We start from the raw sequence: 16,302 nt of genomic DNA on the forward strand, positions 1-16,302 counted from the left end.
GGGGGACTAGAGAATACACATATCAATGCATGTGCTGTACTTTTGAAGAGAAAACAGTATTGTGAAATTGAAAAAACGGTCTGTTGCATGATGAAGGTGTGGTGAAAGAGCAAATTATGAATGGAGGCAGACATGTTTTTTTTCATTCCTCACTCAACTGTATTTTTCTTGAATTTGAATCCTCAAAGTGGGTGAATTGTCTCTTTTGTATGAGCACAAATAGCAAAGATTCTTTGGTTGCTTTTTTCTTTCTATCACTTGAATTAAACATTTCATTTTGGATTGCTGGTTAAACTAAACAAGTAATAATAAAGACACCACCACACAATGGGAATTAACACTTTTTTTTTAACAATTTCATTGCCAGAATATCAGGAAAGAATATATAGAAAAGTATTTTAGTTTATATCGATATTAGAAGTTCTCTTGATTAATTATTTTTTAATTTAGCAGTAATAAGCTCTGTGGGTGCTTGCAGAATGTAAATCAATGTGACAGCTGTGGTGATTTTGGTGTTTTAACAGATATGTCAAGTGCCTGTAGCCCCCCTGCCATTCTCACTTTGTGTGTTCATCATGAAATTGCTAGTTTGTGTCAGGGTGGTGGTTTGGGGCCAGTTTATTTTGTGAGGCGCCACAGCGGCTAGCCAAACAAACAACTGATGTTCGATTGAGTCTTTGAGAGAGCAAACTCTCAGAGGGAGCAGCGGAAAACTTTGTTACAACTCTGCGCTCCCTTTCCCTGTCCGTCTGTCTCTGTCACTGCCATAATCAGGTTTTGTTCTTGACCAATGAGAGAGCAAGGGACGGAGAATGTTTACATTCAGTACGTATCCGCAGCAAAGTGTTGTTGCTGTGGGCAACAGCCGGTCCCTAAGGGGCTGCTCTGAATAGGAGGAAGAATACTCTGCTTGTCCACTTGTCTCTCAACGCTATTCACCAGTCTGTGTGTGTGTGTGTGTTTGATGGAATGAGCCTGTGTGTGTTTGCATGAATGTGTGTGTGTGTCGTGTAGAGATTATGAGATAGACAGAGTTGATGAAACCCAGCAGACAGACATGGCAAACATGCACCTCTCTGTTTGTTCTGTCTCCCTATCTCCCACTCTCTCCTCCCCTGCTACATCTGAATGCACTCAGGCTCCGTTTCAGCTGCTATTTATGCCCAGCGGATGGCTGAAGCATCCATGGGTAAAATTAATGCAAAACACCCAAACACAAAGAAGGGCTCAACAAGGCAAGAACTGCAGCAATTGAGATGAGGCACTTTTAGAATGGGCTGCATTTACTTGTGATTTAGACTATAACATTCACACAAATCACACAAAAAACTGATTTTCTAACTAATAAATGTATTTGCTTGTGATCTGTGATAGATATCTATCTAAATCAAATAGAAGTAAATGGGATTTAAAACACGAAAACAAATGAATAATTTATTTTAGGGCACATCAAGTTGAGAAGAACTTTATAAATGTAGTTGGGCAAAAGGGGTTTGAGATTGCAGGATGGCAAAATCATACACTATTTTTTTCTTTTAGGTAGAACATACAATTAATTGCTGGTTTTTCAGTGTAAGCTATTTTCATAAATCTTTGAAAGAAAGTTAAGCATTGAATCACACAACCTGGACAAATATATATGAGATATGCTTTTTTTGGGTTTTGGGTGAACGAACACCACGATTGGAATTACATTTGCACGACAGCAGTTTTTTAACAGCTGAGCTCAATCTCAAAGGATCCCCAGTGATTAAAAGCCGCTAGAGAAACAGAGACATGCCCAGAGCGCTTGAAGTCAGGCTCTTTTTACTCCCCGAGGATTACTTAAGTGTGTGTATGTGTGTGTAAATATGTGTCTGCATGCTTGCGTGTGTTTCTCCTGGTGCTGTAAGACCCCTCGTGCCCTCTCCACCACGGTGCAGCTGTCATCCAATCACAGGGGGTAAAGAGCTAATCACATGACCCCAGAATAGTCTTTGCTGTGTCACTTGATGCCGACTGTATGTGTGTCGCTATTGCCATGACATGGGTATGCAAACCCATAAAAGTGAGGTGTTCTCACTCAGTCACTGCTGCTCTAACCCCCCCATCCAACAAGTGACATTGATTTCAGTTCTTAAATCTATTTTGGTGAATTTGCATGTAGCTCTGGGATAGTTATAATAACTTATTTGAATAATTGCCAAGTAAATTGCCTTGACATGGGTCACTTGGAGGGTCATTTGGCAGCAGCTGTGATAGTAAAAGTGGTTAAGACAAACACCACACACACACACACACACACACACACACACACACACACACACACACACACACACACACACACACACACACACACACACACACAGTGAAAGTCACAGATACCTTTCTCTTACTGTTACTCCCAGTTTGTGTGTTTATGTGTGTGTGTGTGTGTGTGTGTGTGTGTGTGTGTGTGTGTGTGTGTGTGTGTGTGTGTGTGTGTGTGTGTGTCAGGATGCCATCATATTGACATCAGCCTTTTTACTTGGGAAGTTTTAAACACACACACACACACACACACACACACACACACACACACACACACACACACACACACACACACACACACACACACACACACGCACATACACACACACACGTGCTCTCCACTTTATTAGCCATCGTACAGAGGAAATACAGTGGATCCTGAGATTGGGGGCTCATTATCACCTGTCTAACAGGGAAGTGAAAAGGAGCTCAGGGATGAATTAGGTGGAGGGCTATTTTGGCTCCCATGAAGCAGGATAATGTCAAACCAAGGTTAGTGGAATAGACACTCTGTAACAATGAAAGATTATATATAGACATATATGGAAAGGCCTCGTCTTACAGGTTAAAAATGACATGTGTATAATGTCACTTATATTAGGCCCCCATTTGATAAACGACCATATGTAATACAATATATAACAACCTCTATCGGGAATAGCAGCACTTGTTGTTGTTTCTTACATTACATATTACCGAAAAAAGGGTTTCTTAAAGTTAATAGCTTTTAATTCTTGTGGATTGCTCCATTTGATTTCCAGTTTTGTAAAATGCGCTTATGGCACTTGACATTTTTATTTTGTGTGTTTATTAATTACAATGCATAACGTATTCCTGGTGTACCCATAACTGCATCAAATAACCTTTGTTATTGGAAGGGGTTGAAGGTTCTAGTTTCTCATTCTTTAAGGTTTTAGTTCTACCGTATGTATTTCTGACCAAGTGAATGTGAACAGTAGCAATTAAATGGAGACGGTTGTTGATCATACATTTTTCTTTAGCCACAAATGTGGCTTGTTTGTCAGGAAGGCAATTTTGGTCAGCAACCACTTTTGTCCCGACTGAAAACATGCAATCCAAATGTAATCTAGGACTTTTAATCCAAGATCCTCATTAGGTTCATCCTTAACTCCAGTTGATTTAAATGTAACATCACCCAAAAAAAAGGTTAATCATTAAACTGACAAGAAAGGTGCAAACTTTTCTAACTTTTCTTTCAGTTATTGTATGTTCATGACTTCATCATCCAGGTTTTTCACTAGTGTGCATGGTAAAATAAAATGCATATTTGTTTCACTCCCTTTCTCTCTATGTATTTTATCTTTTTCCAGAGACCTTTGAGTCCCTCGTGTCCTTCACATCCAACCTGACCAGCACTCTGTTCGACAGCGCTTACTCTGCTCTGGCGTCCGACTGTCGCCCCATTGTGTTTCAGCTGTTCAGCGACATCAACCGACACCTTTCTGGGGACTCATCCTCATTGGACACCGCTGTGCGTCGGTTCTACAATGATCTTTTCCCATTGGTCTACCGTCGCCTGCTGAACCCTGGGATCGGCCACATGTCACCCAAGTCCCATTCCACCCCCTCCACCAATCAGGATGACTGTCTGCGAATGACGCGGCAGGATGTAAGCCCGTTCGGACCACACCCTCGCCTCCTGGTCAGCGGCCTGTCCCGTGCGCTGGGGGCGGGCCGGGCACTGAGCCGACTGCTGAGACTGGCCGGAGAGGTTGTCAACGCAACCGAGAAGTTGACTTTATCCAGAGAATGTGGGCGGGGCTTAGTGAGGATGCACTACTGCTCCCACTGCAGAGGGATGACTCTGATACGGCCCTGTACCGGACTGTGTGTCAACATCATGAGAGGATGTCTGGTAGGTGTTTGAATGTGGTGTGTGTGTGTGTGTCTGTGTGTGTGTGTGTGTGTGTGTGTGTGTGTGTGTGTGTGTGTGTGTGTGTGTGTGTGTGTGTGTGTGTGTGTGTGTGTGTGTGTATGCTGGAGGACAATTTAATATAAAATGCGATAATATGGAGCTAGAGGAAGAAAGGAAATTAGCTTACAAACAGACAGTCACACTGGTGCTGTCCAAGGTAAAACAAATACACCTATACCAACATCTATCAATGGTTTTACTGGAAGTTATATGCAATTAAGCCTATATCCTAAACTGTGGAACATTTCCTTGCTTTTAACTTACTCTTAAACCTCCTGCACCTTCCAAAGTACAACCTATTTTAGATATATGTTTGCTTCTTTAAGTTAATTGTAATGCAATTCCAGATTCAGTGGTTAGTAAATGTTCATCATCTGTTTTGTTAAGTATTTTTATTTCATAGTAGTGTACAATAACAGGCACAATTTGTTGTATATTTTAGTGTCACAGTACACTCTCTATATTCCCCACTCCCTCCCTCCTCTACCCGCACATGCCCATATAGGCAAATACAAAAAAAAAATGTCTAGTAACAATTAAGATAATTTAAATAAATGCTCATCTGAAGTTATTATTCTAGATAATTAGTGTGCATAATGTAGCAGCCTCTGGATAGTAAAACAACACCTTTCTTAGTAATGCTCCCATATCTCACATTTCTGAATCACTCATTCACGGCATTTTATAAATCAATAAATCATTTCCTCATTAAGTTTTAGACAAATACCAAGAGCATTGCCAAGAGAACTGGCAGTGTCTTCTGTTTATCTTACTTGGCTGCTTCGAGTTTTGCTGGACAGCTTTAACAGCGCCCACAATAGACAGACTTGGAAGATGGCGCTGTACATCCCGCATGAGAGTTTTCTTGGATGCAAAGAAAGCGTGGTGGTAAAACAACTTCCCATCATGTTTATCCTCTTCAGTGAAGTCAGAGAAAGGCAGACGGAGAAGTAGGAACAGCCTTGCCGTGACAGAAGGCATCTCGGCTTATGACTGCATGTCGTCTTGATCATTGGCCTATTTCCTTCTATCTAATTGTTTTTCTTATTATAGCAAAGTGTCACAATCTGTGACTTGTATATTGATTTCTGAGCATCACAGAACTTTTAAGCCAATTTACCAAACTAAACTTGTTCTCTAACTCCTTGTCTCTTTCCACATTTGCCACCTCTATTTTCCCTTTATCCTCCCCCTCTCTTCACTATTATCATATCTCCTCTTTCCTTGTCCTTTCTTTTCTATTCTAGGTGGGGGTATCAGAACTTGGCGCCCCCTGGGGGAGTTTGGTGGTGATGCTCCAACGGTTAGCTGCCATGTTAGCAACAAGCAGCAACCACAACAGCATGGAGTTAGCGCTGTTAGCAGTCCGAAATCATGTGAACGATGCTATACTGCACGCTCAGCTGCACGGGCCGCGCGTCACAGCCACAGTAAGCAAGGGGAGGGTGGGATGGGAGGGTAATATGTCCAACTGTGGTTAACTTACACTTGTTACATAAACACCAACTCTGGATATTGATGGAAGTCCATTGGAAAAGGTTTGAATGCTAAAGAAATTGTGCCCCAAAAAATGCCCCTGTAAATTACAATTCAAATAATGAGAAACAGATTGCTAAACCATACTCATATATTCCAATAATATAGTCATTTGAATTTTGGACAGAGGGAGGAAGGTTTTTCTTTCAGCCTGGCAGTTGGGTCTCTTTACAAAAGCCTTATACCTCGATGGGCTAAAAACAGCCTAATTCTTCAGAGAATCTGGGGTTCCCCTCAGTCTGTGTGTGTGCGTTTATGTATGTGAGTGTGAATACAGATCCAGTGCCAGACAAAGGCTCTGGTTGGCGGGACAACCAATACCCAGAATGCAGCTTGGTTCTGAGTGATGAGAACGTTTCTGTGGCTAATCTCTGGACAAACAGACGACACACAAATAAATGCATTTATGCACACTCTGTTGGAGGAGGAAATAGAGTAGCCATCCAACTTTGAGAGAACATTGTGGACTTAGTAGAGTAGATTCCTGAGAGGTAAACAAACATACACAGGCATAATCACACTGCTAATTGTGGCTAATACGAAAATACCACTTAATTGAATATTTGATCAAGCTTCTTATTCATTAGACACTTCATTAAAGAGAAACCCCAAACCTTTAACGATGTTTGTGCAGCATCTAAAGTTGAGAGAGGAATTCCTAGACAGCAGTAATTTCTGTAAATAAGTAAAAACACCGTTGATAACATTGCATTTTATCGGCCTCTGTAATACATTATGTGTTGTGCTCTACTTTGTTGGATTTTTAAGGTACATTTGTTAATTATATGCTACTGGATTAGGCATTACCAACAAGGGTTACTTTAACAATATCCAGAGGATTAGATGGGAAGATTGTGGGGTGCTGCTACTGTGAAATAAAATGAATTAGTCAAGTAGGCTATATATAAAATAATTATGATTTTTCGTCACAATGACTAAACTACAAAACTATTACCAGAGCCAGTTGAACACCCTAACACTTTATTCTGCATTTGATAGTAAGGGAAAACTCCAACTTTATTAAACCTGCTGAAAGAAATCTATGCAGCAATCAAAATGTATTTTATTCAGTGGTGTTAAGTAACTAAGTACATTTACTCAAGTACTGTACTTAAGTAGCATTTTGAGGTAGCCTACTTTACTTGAGTATTTCCATTTTTTGCTGCTTTGTACTTCTACTCTACACTACAATTCAGAGGTAAATTGTGTGCTTTTTCTCCACTACATTTATGAAATACCTTTAGTTACTTTACAGATTTGGATTAATAATGTGAAAACTAAACAACACTTAGTTTATATGATGCTGTGCACATCATTTTTGAATTCTTCTGAAAAGCAGCTAAAACACAATCTCTTCTTCAGGTAGAGAAGGTATGTGGACCCCAGGCAGCTGGTCCCATAATGCCAAAGGCAAATCCCACCAACTGGCAGCACACAGCCTCTGTGAGCCCTGCTACATCAGTGACGTCAGAGAGGTCAGAGGTCACATCGCCACCCTTAGCAGGTCCTGCTTCTCATCGTCTGCCGCCACAATCCAGGAGGTGAGTCACGTACATCTGATGAAATGTCAGAGTAAGAATATCTGGAGCGAGTTAGAATTAATCTCCTGAAGGTGAATTCAACTTTGGAAGAGGAAAAAGTGCCTGCTATTTTTTTTTCATATGACCTTAAATCGTAGCAGAAGGAAATCAACATTGTTGTGTTCTTGTTTGTGTTTGTGTATTCCAACAGGCCATTTCCTCTTAAAGGCTCCAGAGGAGACAAGAGTCGCAGCCTGAAAAAACTGTCTAGGTAAATACATCCACATTAGCTGCAATTACATTTGAATTATTATCGAAATACTCTTTTTCTTAACTTGGGCATGTTTTTTGCAATAGTCATTATCTCCATTCTGTCTATTTATATGACTTATTATGTTAAAATTACCCTCTAGAATTAAGATATGAAATGAACAATTATTTACAGCGTTGTTAGAATGATTTAGTTTTAGTGCAAATAAAGTGCAAAGAGGCTATTGTGACTAAACTTTTAATTATCTCTATCTTTAGTGGCATTTGAATTATACAATATCTTAATCATTTTGTTTCTCCCTAAAGGATAGATCCATATCCTAGAGGTAGGACTTTAACAAAATAAAACCTGGGATCAGAAAACCCATTAAATGAAAACCTTCATATCAGATCTTCATTATACAGTCTTTATCAAAAGTGCTGTGAGCATGTTTTCCTTCCTCTTGTTGCTCTCAGTAACTTGGTAACTAATCTTTCAGGAGGGATTTCAGAGGGTACTGGACATGACAAGTCTGAATTCAAACACATCATGGCAAATGGTACAGTGGAATCACTAACCACCAACAAACCATGCAATAAACTGTGCTTTACTGTCTATTTCTCTCTTTAAGGGAGTTTGAGGGCTCCATCCAGCGGTACCAGTGGTTTTTCTCCGAGCTACCAGAGATGCTTTGTGAAAGTGAGATGGAGGTTGAGCAGCACACATGCTGGAGTGGCCAAGACGTTGTAGAAAGGTGTGTTGCATTACATTCCTTTATTAAAAATAATTTTTGAAAATTGCCAGTAACGACGTACCAAACACCAGGCATGTAAAGTCGTTGTTCCAACATCACATGGGATACTTTATGACTACTCAAGAAAGCCCCATATATTGCATTTCATCTTCATATAGCTCCGTATTTGAGAGAATTCCATTTCATTTTAGATAAAATATGCTGGAGTAAAAAAGCTCAAGCAGAACAGGAAAGACAAAAGAAATATGTGCAGAAAGGTTTTGATGGTTTTTGATGTAAAATAAAATGGATGTTGACTTAAAGGCAAAATGAAAAATCCACTAGTTCATGTATTTTCTACATAAACATGTTTCCCCTCTGTGTAAAGAGATTCTGAAAGTTTCAGGAAAAAAGATTAGCTCACTTTTTGTCCTGATCCATCTTTATAAAATCTGAAAATGAGCTGATCAGATTTTGGCCACTTTGTGATGTCATAACGATTTTTTGGCTTGTGTAACCATTGGCCCAGCGGTTCCCAACCTGTGGGCCGCAGCCCCCTAGTGGTCCGCGAAGGCATTGCGAGTACACGACAATAACATAATAGGAGATGACATTCCCATCTCAAACAACAACAAAAGACAAACAGAAGAAATAAAGATACAGTCAGTAGGATCACTTCAACATTTCACAAACAAAAATAGGTTGACAACCAAATACCACCAAAAACACAACATGGCAAGCATATTTATTGTTCCTTTAATCCCACTCTTCAAAAGAGCTAATTATTTCCCATTTCATGGCGTGTTGAGCCACCACTTGATTTTCCAAAAGAAATTGTATTTTTAATCTACTCTTCAAACACCTTACATTAAGATTACTCCTTGATTGACATTTAAAAATATGTATTTTAGCCAGAAGAATAGTTGTATTTATTAACTGTGTGCGGTCTTCATCTAAAAGACCAAATCAGATATTAAAGGTTGTAAATGTAAATTCAATATTTGCCGCCAAATAATTTGCAAAACATTATGATTTGTGTGGAAACATTTTCATTATTACGATTTATTTTTATTTTAACCTCTCTTCCTTTCTCTTTCTTGATCCTCCTTAACAACGGTCATTACAGTCCTTGACAGCGGTCTGTTCTACTGGATTTACAACGTGTCACATGTTCTGAATTGACCAATCAGAACTTTATTTAGCCTCCGTATTGTTTATGGTTGAATGTGGGCCGCAAATATTTTTATAATTCTTAAGTGGGCCCTGGGTTGAAAAAGGTTGGGAACTGCTGCATTAGCCAATAACCAACCAAGATAACCCCCCCCCCACACCTTATCCCCTGAATCTCCTCCTAGAGCACCATTGTGTTCTTTTTAACCAAATATCTCTCAGTGGGGCGTGGGGAGTCCTTATTTTCATCTAAAGTAACAGACAGAGAATCAGCACTTTTGAAACAGAGCGGAAACAGAGGGGTTAATGGGATGCTACAATGCATGATCTGTTTGGTATTTCGAGCCAAACACTTCAGAGACATGTTTGTATATCTGTGACCTATAATATATTGATGAAAAACAGTATAATAGGGGACCTTTAAGTTTAAGGCCTGGGACACACTTAGGCTGACATTTAAGGCATGTGCAGGATTCAGGAGTCCATGATAATCCAAGATGGTTAATTTGTTAATTTGCTCTCTGTACTGCCACCTGCCCAAGCTTCAGTATACTGCAGGAATATTGATGTACAATAGATTAAATGTTGTGACTATAACACGAAATGCCGTGAGACTGGGTTGGATATACAATAGGGGGTATATTTGTCCCAGTGTGCTATAGTCACAGTTTCAGTGCAACCACCCAGCAGGACTGTGAGACAGATGTTAACAGCCACCTTAGATTGTATTTCTACTCAACTGCTCCACTGGTGTAAATCATGAAGTCTGAAATCAAATTGAAATCTCCAAATTGCTTTTGAGAAGCTCATGTAACACTGGTGGAATTTGATTTTTCTACATTTTGCTGGTATTGAACAACAGTAATGAGTTATTCACTTTCCTAATCATCCATGACCGTGGCTAATTTTTAATCTGAATGATTTTTGATTTTACAAAAGTGAGGCATATGAGTGTGCGTGTGTGTGTGTGTGTGTGTGTGTGTGTGTGTGTGTGTGTGTGTGTTTGTGTGTTTGTGCGTGTTTATAGTTGCCAGGCTGGGGGTGGGGGGGTGACAGGGTTGTGAAGGTTAGAGAGTTTGTTTCCAGAGTCTTTCTCATGGTGATTACATTGGCAGCTTAAACTGGTAACAAGACAAATGGGCACACATAAATGCACACACCACACACACACACACACACACACACACACACACACACACACACGCACGCACGCACAGACACACACACACACACACACACACACACACACACACACACACACCGTGCTCTGTCTCCATCAGTGCTTCAGTCATGGCTAGTAAACCTCAGATTTAATGGCTCTGCTATGTTTTTAGCTTCTGATAATATGGAGACATGGAGCAGGACCCCATTAAGATATATTGTCTAATTCAAACGTAATTTAAGGATGAAATTGTACATTGTGTATAAAAAACTAAACTCATTACGGTAATACATGTTGTAATGTATCATCTGATAGTGTTGCTCATCCTAAAATAACAGTATAGTATAATATGTTTCAATTGGCATCGGGAGGTATCACTGATTGTGATTACAACAATAAACCCACATAGAAAAGTGTGCAGTTTAGCTAATAGTCTTACAGAAGCCTTTTTACGAGAATGTCTTTGACATGTCATAGCAGGAAAGCACACGTCTTACTAAAAACACTACCAAGGGTTGTGCTGTGCTCCAGTTAAAGTGACATTCAATCAGCATTCACAAGCTTTGAATCATATGAAGCCAGGGCCCAGGTTCTTACAGCGATATTATCGAGAATGGGTGTGTAATTGTGGACTACATTGTGAATTACCTTTTATTGTCAAATGAAAACATTTATTATACAAGGGATGTTTTGGCATTAAAAGAGATAATGTATTATAGCTTACAAAACAAGTGGCTTGATGTGCCAGATCAGGCAGAAGTCAGTTTCTCTGAACAAGACTGAGAGTGAAATATTTGGAAATCCTCAGACCGCCTCTATCTGGGAAATGTGTTTTAGAGTTTTATCTCTTGGAAGGGAAGAGATAGTTAGACTTGGTCGTGTTGGAGTTTGTCCAGTCTTTGCCTCTCTGACCTCTTTACATCTTCTTCTTTCTGACATCTATCCATCCATCTTTCCATTAATTAATTCAGCCACCCATTCATTCATTCGTGTAATTGTGGACTACATTGTGAATTACCTTTTATTGTCAAATGAAAACATTTATTATACAAGGGATGTTTTGGCATTAAAAGAGATAATGTATTATAGCTTACNCATCTCCTCCACCCTCTGACCCACTTCACTTACAAATGTCGAAGTTGGTGTGAGTGTGTGTGAGCAGGGCCGGCTCTAGACAATTTGCTGCCCTATGCGGGATTTTAGCTCTCAAGTTTTAAACAATATTTTTGGTTACTGTCCTAAAGTATACATTGAAATGATTTCAAACCTGTTTATCCCTATAATTATAAAGGAGTGCCTTGGAAATATGTGTTTACATAAATTGTGATCAAAACGTTTGAGACCCACTGAGATAACTTAGACTAAAGTTAACTATCTAAACACTCAGAGTCCTTTACCTCACTGAGCTGTAGTTATCAGCCTCTCAGTCTGACTGGAGAGGACTCTCCCTCCACCTTGTTGTAGAAACATCTTCTTCTTCCGTTAGAGCAGCTAGCACCAGATGCTAATAACAACAGCGCCGGTACCGGTGCGCCCTCCCTCTCTCCCTCTCTCCCTCTCTCCCTCTCTCCCTCTCTCCCTCTCTCCCTCACTCGCTCCCATGCTCACTCGCACTTTGGCTGTGAGTTGCGGGTGCCTGATAAGCCAGGCAACATCCCCCATTTTCATCACTTACAGCGCCCATCGTACAGGGCAAATGAAGAGTGTAACCGGGATGAAAAGGGTGTTACATTTACTTAATTATGAAATTATGAAATAATTATTGTTACATCAAGGCCAAAAATTAGGATGATTAGTATTTTTTTCCCTCCCAGAGCTGCCAGCGCAGCGCCTCCCCAGATCTGGCGCCCTAGGCGAACATCTATAACGCCAGTGCTACGGGCCGGCCCTGTGAGTGAGAACATAGAGATAGGTGGCAAAACACACATAATGATGAGAAAGTCTGAGAGTGCATGATAAAGGGGAGGAGAGCAGATTATCAGCGCTTTTCTTGATTATACTGATACGAGCTAGATGATGAAGATGGGTCAGCAGAGCAGTAGGCCTTGTTTCCTAAAGAGTACCAAAGTCAAGCTAACCCCAATAAAAACTGTAGTTGGAACAGTTATTTATACGGGATCAGCAGAATGCCAAAACAAACACGCAATCCATTTTAAGGTTAGAGAACATACAATGCCTTTTAAATTTAAGAAATGTTATGTAAAAATCTCAGAATACAACTACCAGTGATTGACCTAATGACCTAAAAAAAGTAGAGAACTACAAGTAAACACTGAAATCGTCTTCCAAGCTACGCCGAACATACACTGAGATCATGGCACAGGTATAACTCAAATAGAACCCTTAAAATTACACTATGAGCTTTTAAATAAAAGTATATGGTTGATTATGGGTTAACTAATTTGTATAAAGAAACAATCACATACTTATATACACGATGCAAATATATTCACATTTTGTCCAAATATAACATTAAGTACAAACCACACTTCTACATTAAGCACATTATTAGCACAGAGCCATCTTCACTATTTTTTATCCATGACAATAGACTTAGAAGCCCTCAAAATAACTTTTAGAAACTCAATACATCTGTTCCACATAATATATAAGACATGTATAGAATACAAGGACATTTTAAGTCACAGCTGCAGTGAGCAGCTTCCTATTCGCCCTTTATTCCTCTTAATGTCACAGCCACATCTGTAGATCATTTACAGTGGCCATAAAAAATGGCGATTAAAAATGAAATCCAGAGTATGTGATATTCATCGCAGTGTCTAATATGTCTCTGAAACTCTTGATTGACATGCGTATGAAGAATCATGAGGTATAGGAGTGAATGGTATTGCATAACTGTGCTGTAATATTTAAAACAGTTACAGTTTAAAGTTCTAAATATGTGTTTCCAGCTAACTAAACGGACTAAACTGTACTCCTAAATTGATGCGTTAGAGCTGTAATAGCTAGTTATCTCCAGAAGAGGGAAGCATCTTATCACCATCCTGAGTAACAAGTTATTAGCTTTGCTTTCATCTCTGAAGAAAAACCACACCCAGTACTTTACCAATTTCACGTGACAGATTTATGCATTAAAATATGTTTCACGTCAGCCATTGATGTTCTACAGAGTCAGGACACTGCTGATAAAAGACAGAAAGAAATATCCGGAGGGGCTGAAGAGGAATACGAAGGATAGAGAAAGTGAGACAAAGTGCCAATGTTTCCTATACAAACTACAGGGTATCACTTTCATGTATTGTACAGGGGGTACAGGTGCCTCAGGTGTCAGTGTAATGTACGTGTGTGTGTGTGTGTGTGTGTGTGTGTGTGTGTGTGTGTGTGTGTGTGTGTGTGTGTGTGTGTGTGTGAGATAGAGGTATGTAAATGACTCCACAGGAATGCGTCTAGATGTACAATTGAGGCTGTGACTCTTATAATTACACACCTCGCTCAGATCAGATCACTATCTCAGGGTAATTTCATTTCACTGTGGGACGTGTGTGTGTGTGTGTGTTTCAGTGCATGCCAAAGTCGCTTTAAACGTTACTGTTAACAACCCTGCTGTAACCGAGGGCAACAGCAGAGAAGCTTTGTCGTTACGTTGTTGGTGATTTATGTGTGTCATTCTCCAGATCTTATTAAATGTCACTCTGTGTGTCGTCTGCAGCATACTTTCTGCAACATTATCGTCTCCTCAAACAGACAGGGCATCCAGACAGTCTGTAATCTGCCCAACAGCTCATTCTCACCTCTGACAGCTCCCAATACTTTCAGTAGGACAGCAGGTATTAGACGTGAGAGAATTCTTAAACGTGCAGATGCTTTTGATATATTTCTCTCTTCTTGAATATCCAGGTGAGATTTCTGAATGATTCTAAAGATTTGTGCATTTGCTACATGTTAATTAAAGGTTTTTGAACAAGAAATGATTCAAGTTTCTTTTTAAATATTAGACCAACTTGATGAAAGAGACCAAATATCTGATCTCTGTGGCTCCAATCAACATTGCATTATTCTGCTTAAACTCATTTGAATGAATGTAATAACCCTGAGAGGCACTCAAGTTAAAACAAATAAAGCTACCCCGCCTTCGCCTTCAGCCTTCAGTAAATCGATGGCTGTTGAGCATTAGGCGAGAATGATATCTGTTCAGCCTTCAACAGATATTTAGTTGCAGCTGGCAGGGTGTTTTAAGAATGTCTCTTCCTGCAAATAACACATAGTTTCACACAGCCAACTCTGGTTCTCTGTTCCCTTTTCAGCTTTCAATGCTATGCTGATGTTTGACAGCTGAGGGGAGAAGCAACATGAATCCTTTCTTCTTCTTTCCATTGCACCAAACATTACAGAGCATGGCAAATTAATCATGTATCTTTTAATGATGTCTTACATAGTCAAAGTCATAGAAATTGGTACACTTTTCCCTCTGCATTTGCGATGGAGATTGCAGTGGCCCTAATAAATATTGTTGTCCTACCTCATCCATCCATCCTGGAATTGCTAATCAATAACACCTGAAGACATTCCTGTCAATAACTCCACATTACTCTACGTTTAGAGATGATCATCCCTAATTTACATAGTATTTTAGTTGTAAATGATTGAGACGATGTGAATATTTTTCAATTTAATTATAAAAGATTAAAGATTACGTAAGATTTCCTGTTTTAGAAGTCAGTAAAGATGGCTGTAACTTATTTTAGAGCTTCTCACACATTGACGTCATTATACCAGCGACAGCCTTTACTGTGTCTCAATACTGTGGATTATGCTAAAATGACCAGTTATGTGAAAGGCATTTATTTCATGCTTGATGGTAAAATACGAAATGGGAAGCAAATACAGACGTCACAACACGGAGCTTTAGGTAGCCAACACGGCAATATGTCTTTCCTTTTACTGTTATTCTGATCAAAAGTTGTGTTCAATGGCATTAAAACGAGAAAAACGTGGCTGAAGGTTAATCCATAGGTTAATCCAATGTGTCTGTCACTTTGAAAAAATTACTGATGATCCATAATTCATTTTTTATGTACAAAATTTTGTTTTCATATTAGCTGCTATGATAGCTACCAGAGTGTATCGCAGCTTCCGGTTTTGGGTATTCTGGCTACGCAATACGCATCACTCTCACTCATTTTTTGGTAACGTGTGTGTGTATGTGGAACTTCGACTCGATTCTATTGGCTCTAACAGTTAAAAAGAGATGTCAATAATCAAAATCGACCAAGGAGGAGGGCCAGAGATAGGTCAAATCCACCCAAATGACCCCAGAAGTGTTTTTTTGTGCTGAATCTACTTGTTTTGCATACATCTTGATACAGGGTACTTATTATATGTTATAGTTTGGATTCCTAAAGCTTTTAGTCTCCGATCCCATCATTCAAGGGTGGTTTTCACTATAAGTAATGTTTTTTCTTTTTCGACGGACACTATAATTTACATTTTTTTACTATGTTCAATCTGAATTTACTTTAAAATAAAAAAAATCTAAATTGATTTTGACTCTTCTACATCAAACTCACAGGTTTATCATTGCTTTGAGAAAAAAGATTATTCATTTAACCCTTTTAGAAGTGAAGTTATAGTCATTTATTCTGGGAATGTCATTTTCGAGCCTGAGACCTGGAAAACAGGTTTTAATAAACGATAAAGGTACTTAATGATAATACAACAACATTTATACCATACTCAATTTCTAGA

The 16,302-nt window shown here is 39.3% G+C and overlaps 1 protein-coding gene across 1 annotated transcript in view; it reads left to right on the forward strand.

Annotated features, from left to right (window-relative positions):
- The window catches only part of LOC104967337 (glypican-5-like), a 29,912-nt gene that overhangs the window by 5,605 nt on the left and 8,005 nt on the right, over window positions 1–16,302 (forward strand). The window contains exons 4-8 of the mRNA XM_010796746.1: window positions 3,621–4,165; window positions 5,473–5,655; window positions 7,124–7,302; window positions 7,493–7,552; window positions 8,163–8,285. Of these exons, the coding sequence (XP_010795048.1) occupies window positions 3,621–4,165; window positions 5,473–5,655; window positions 7,124–7,302; window positions 7,493–7,552; window positions 8,163–8,285 (1,090 nt within the window). The remainder of the gene's footprint in view (window positions 1–3,620; window positions 4,166–5,472; window positions 5,656–7,123; window positions 7,303–7,492; window positions 7,553–8,162; window positions 8,286–16,302) is intronic.

Source organism: Notothenia coriiceps, unplaced genomic scaffold (assembly GCF_000735185.1).
Source record: "Notothenia coriiceps isolate Sejong01 unplaced genomic scaffold, NC01 NC01_scaffold00037250, whole genome shotgun sequence".
Taxonomy (NCBI): domain Eukaryota; kingdom Metazoa; phylum Chordata; class Actinopteri; order Perciformes; family Nototheniidae; genus Notothenia; species Notothenia coriiceps.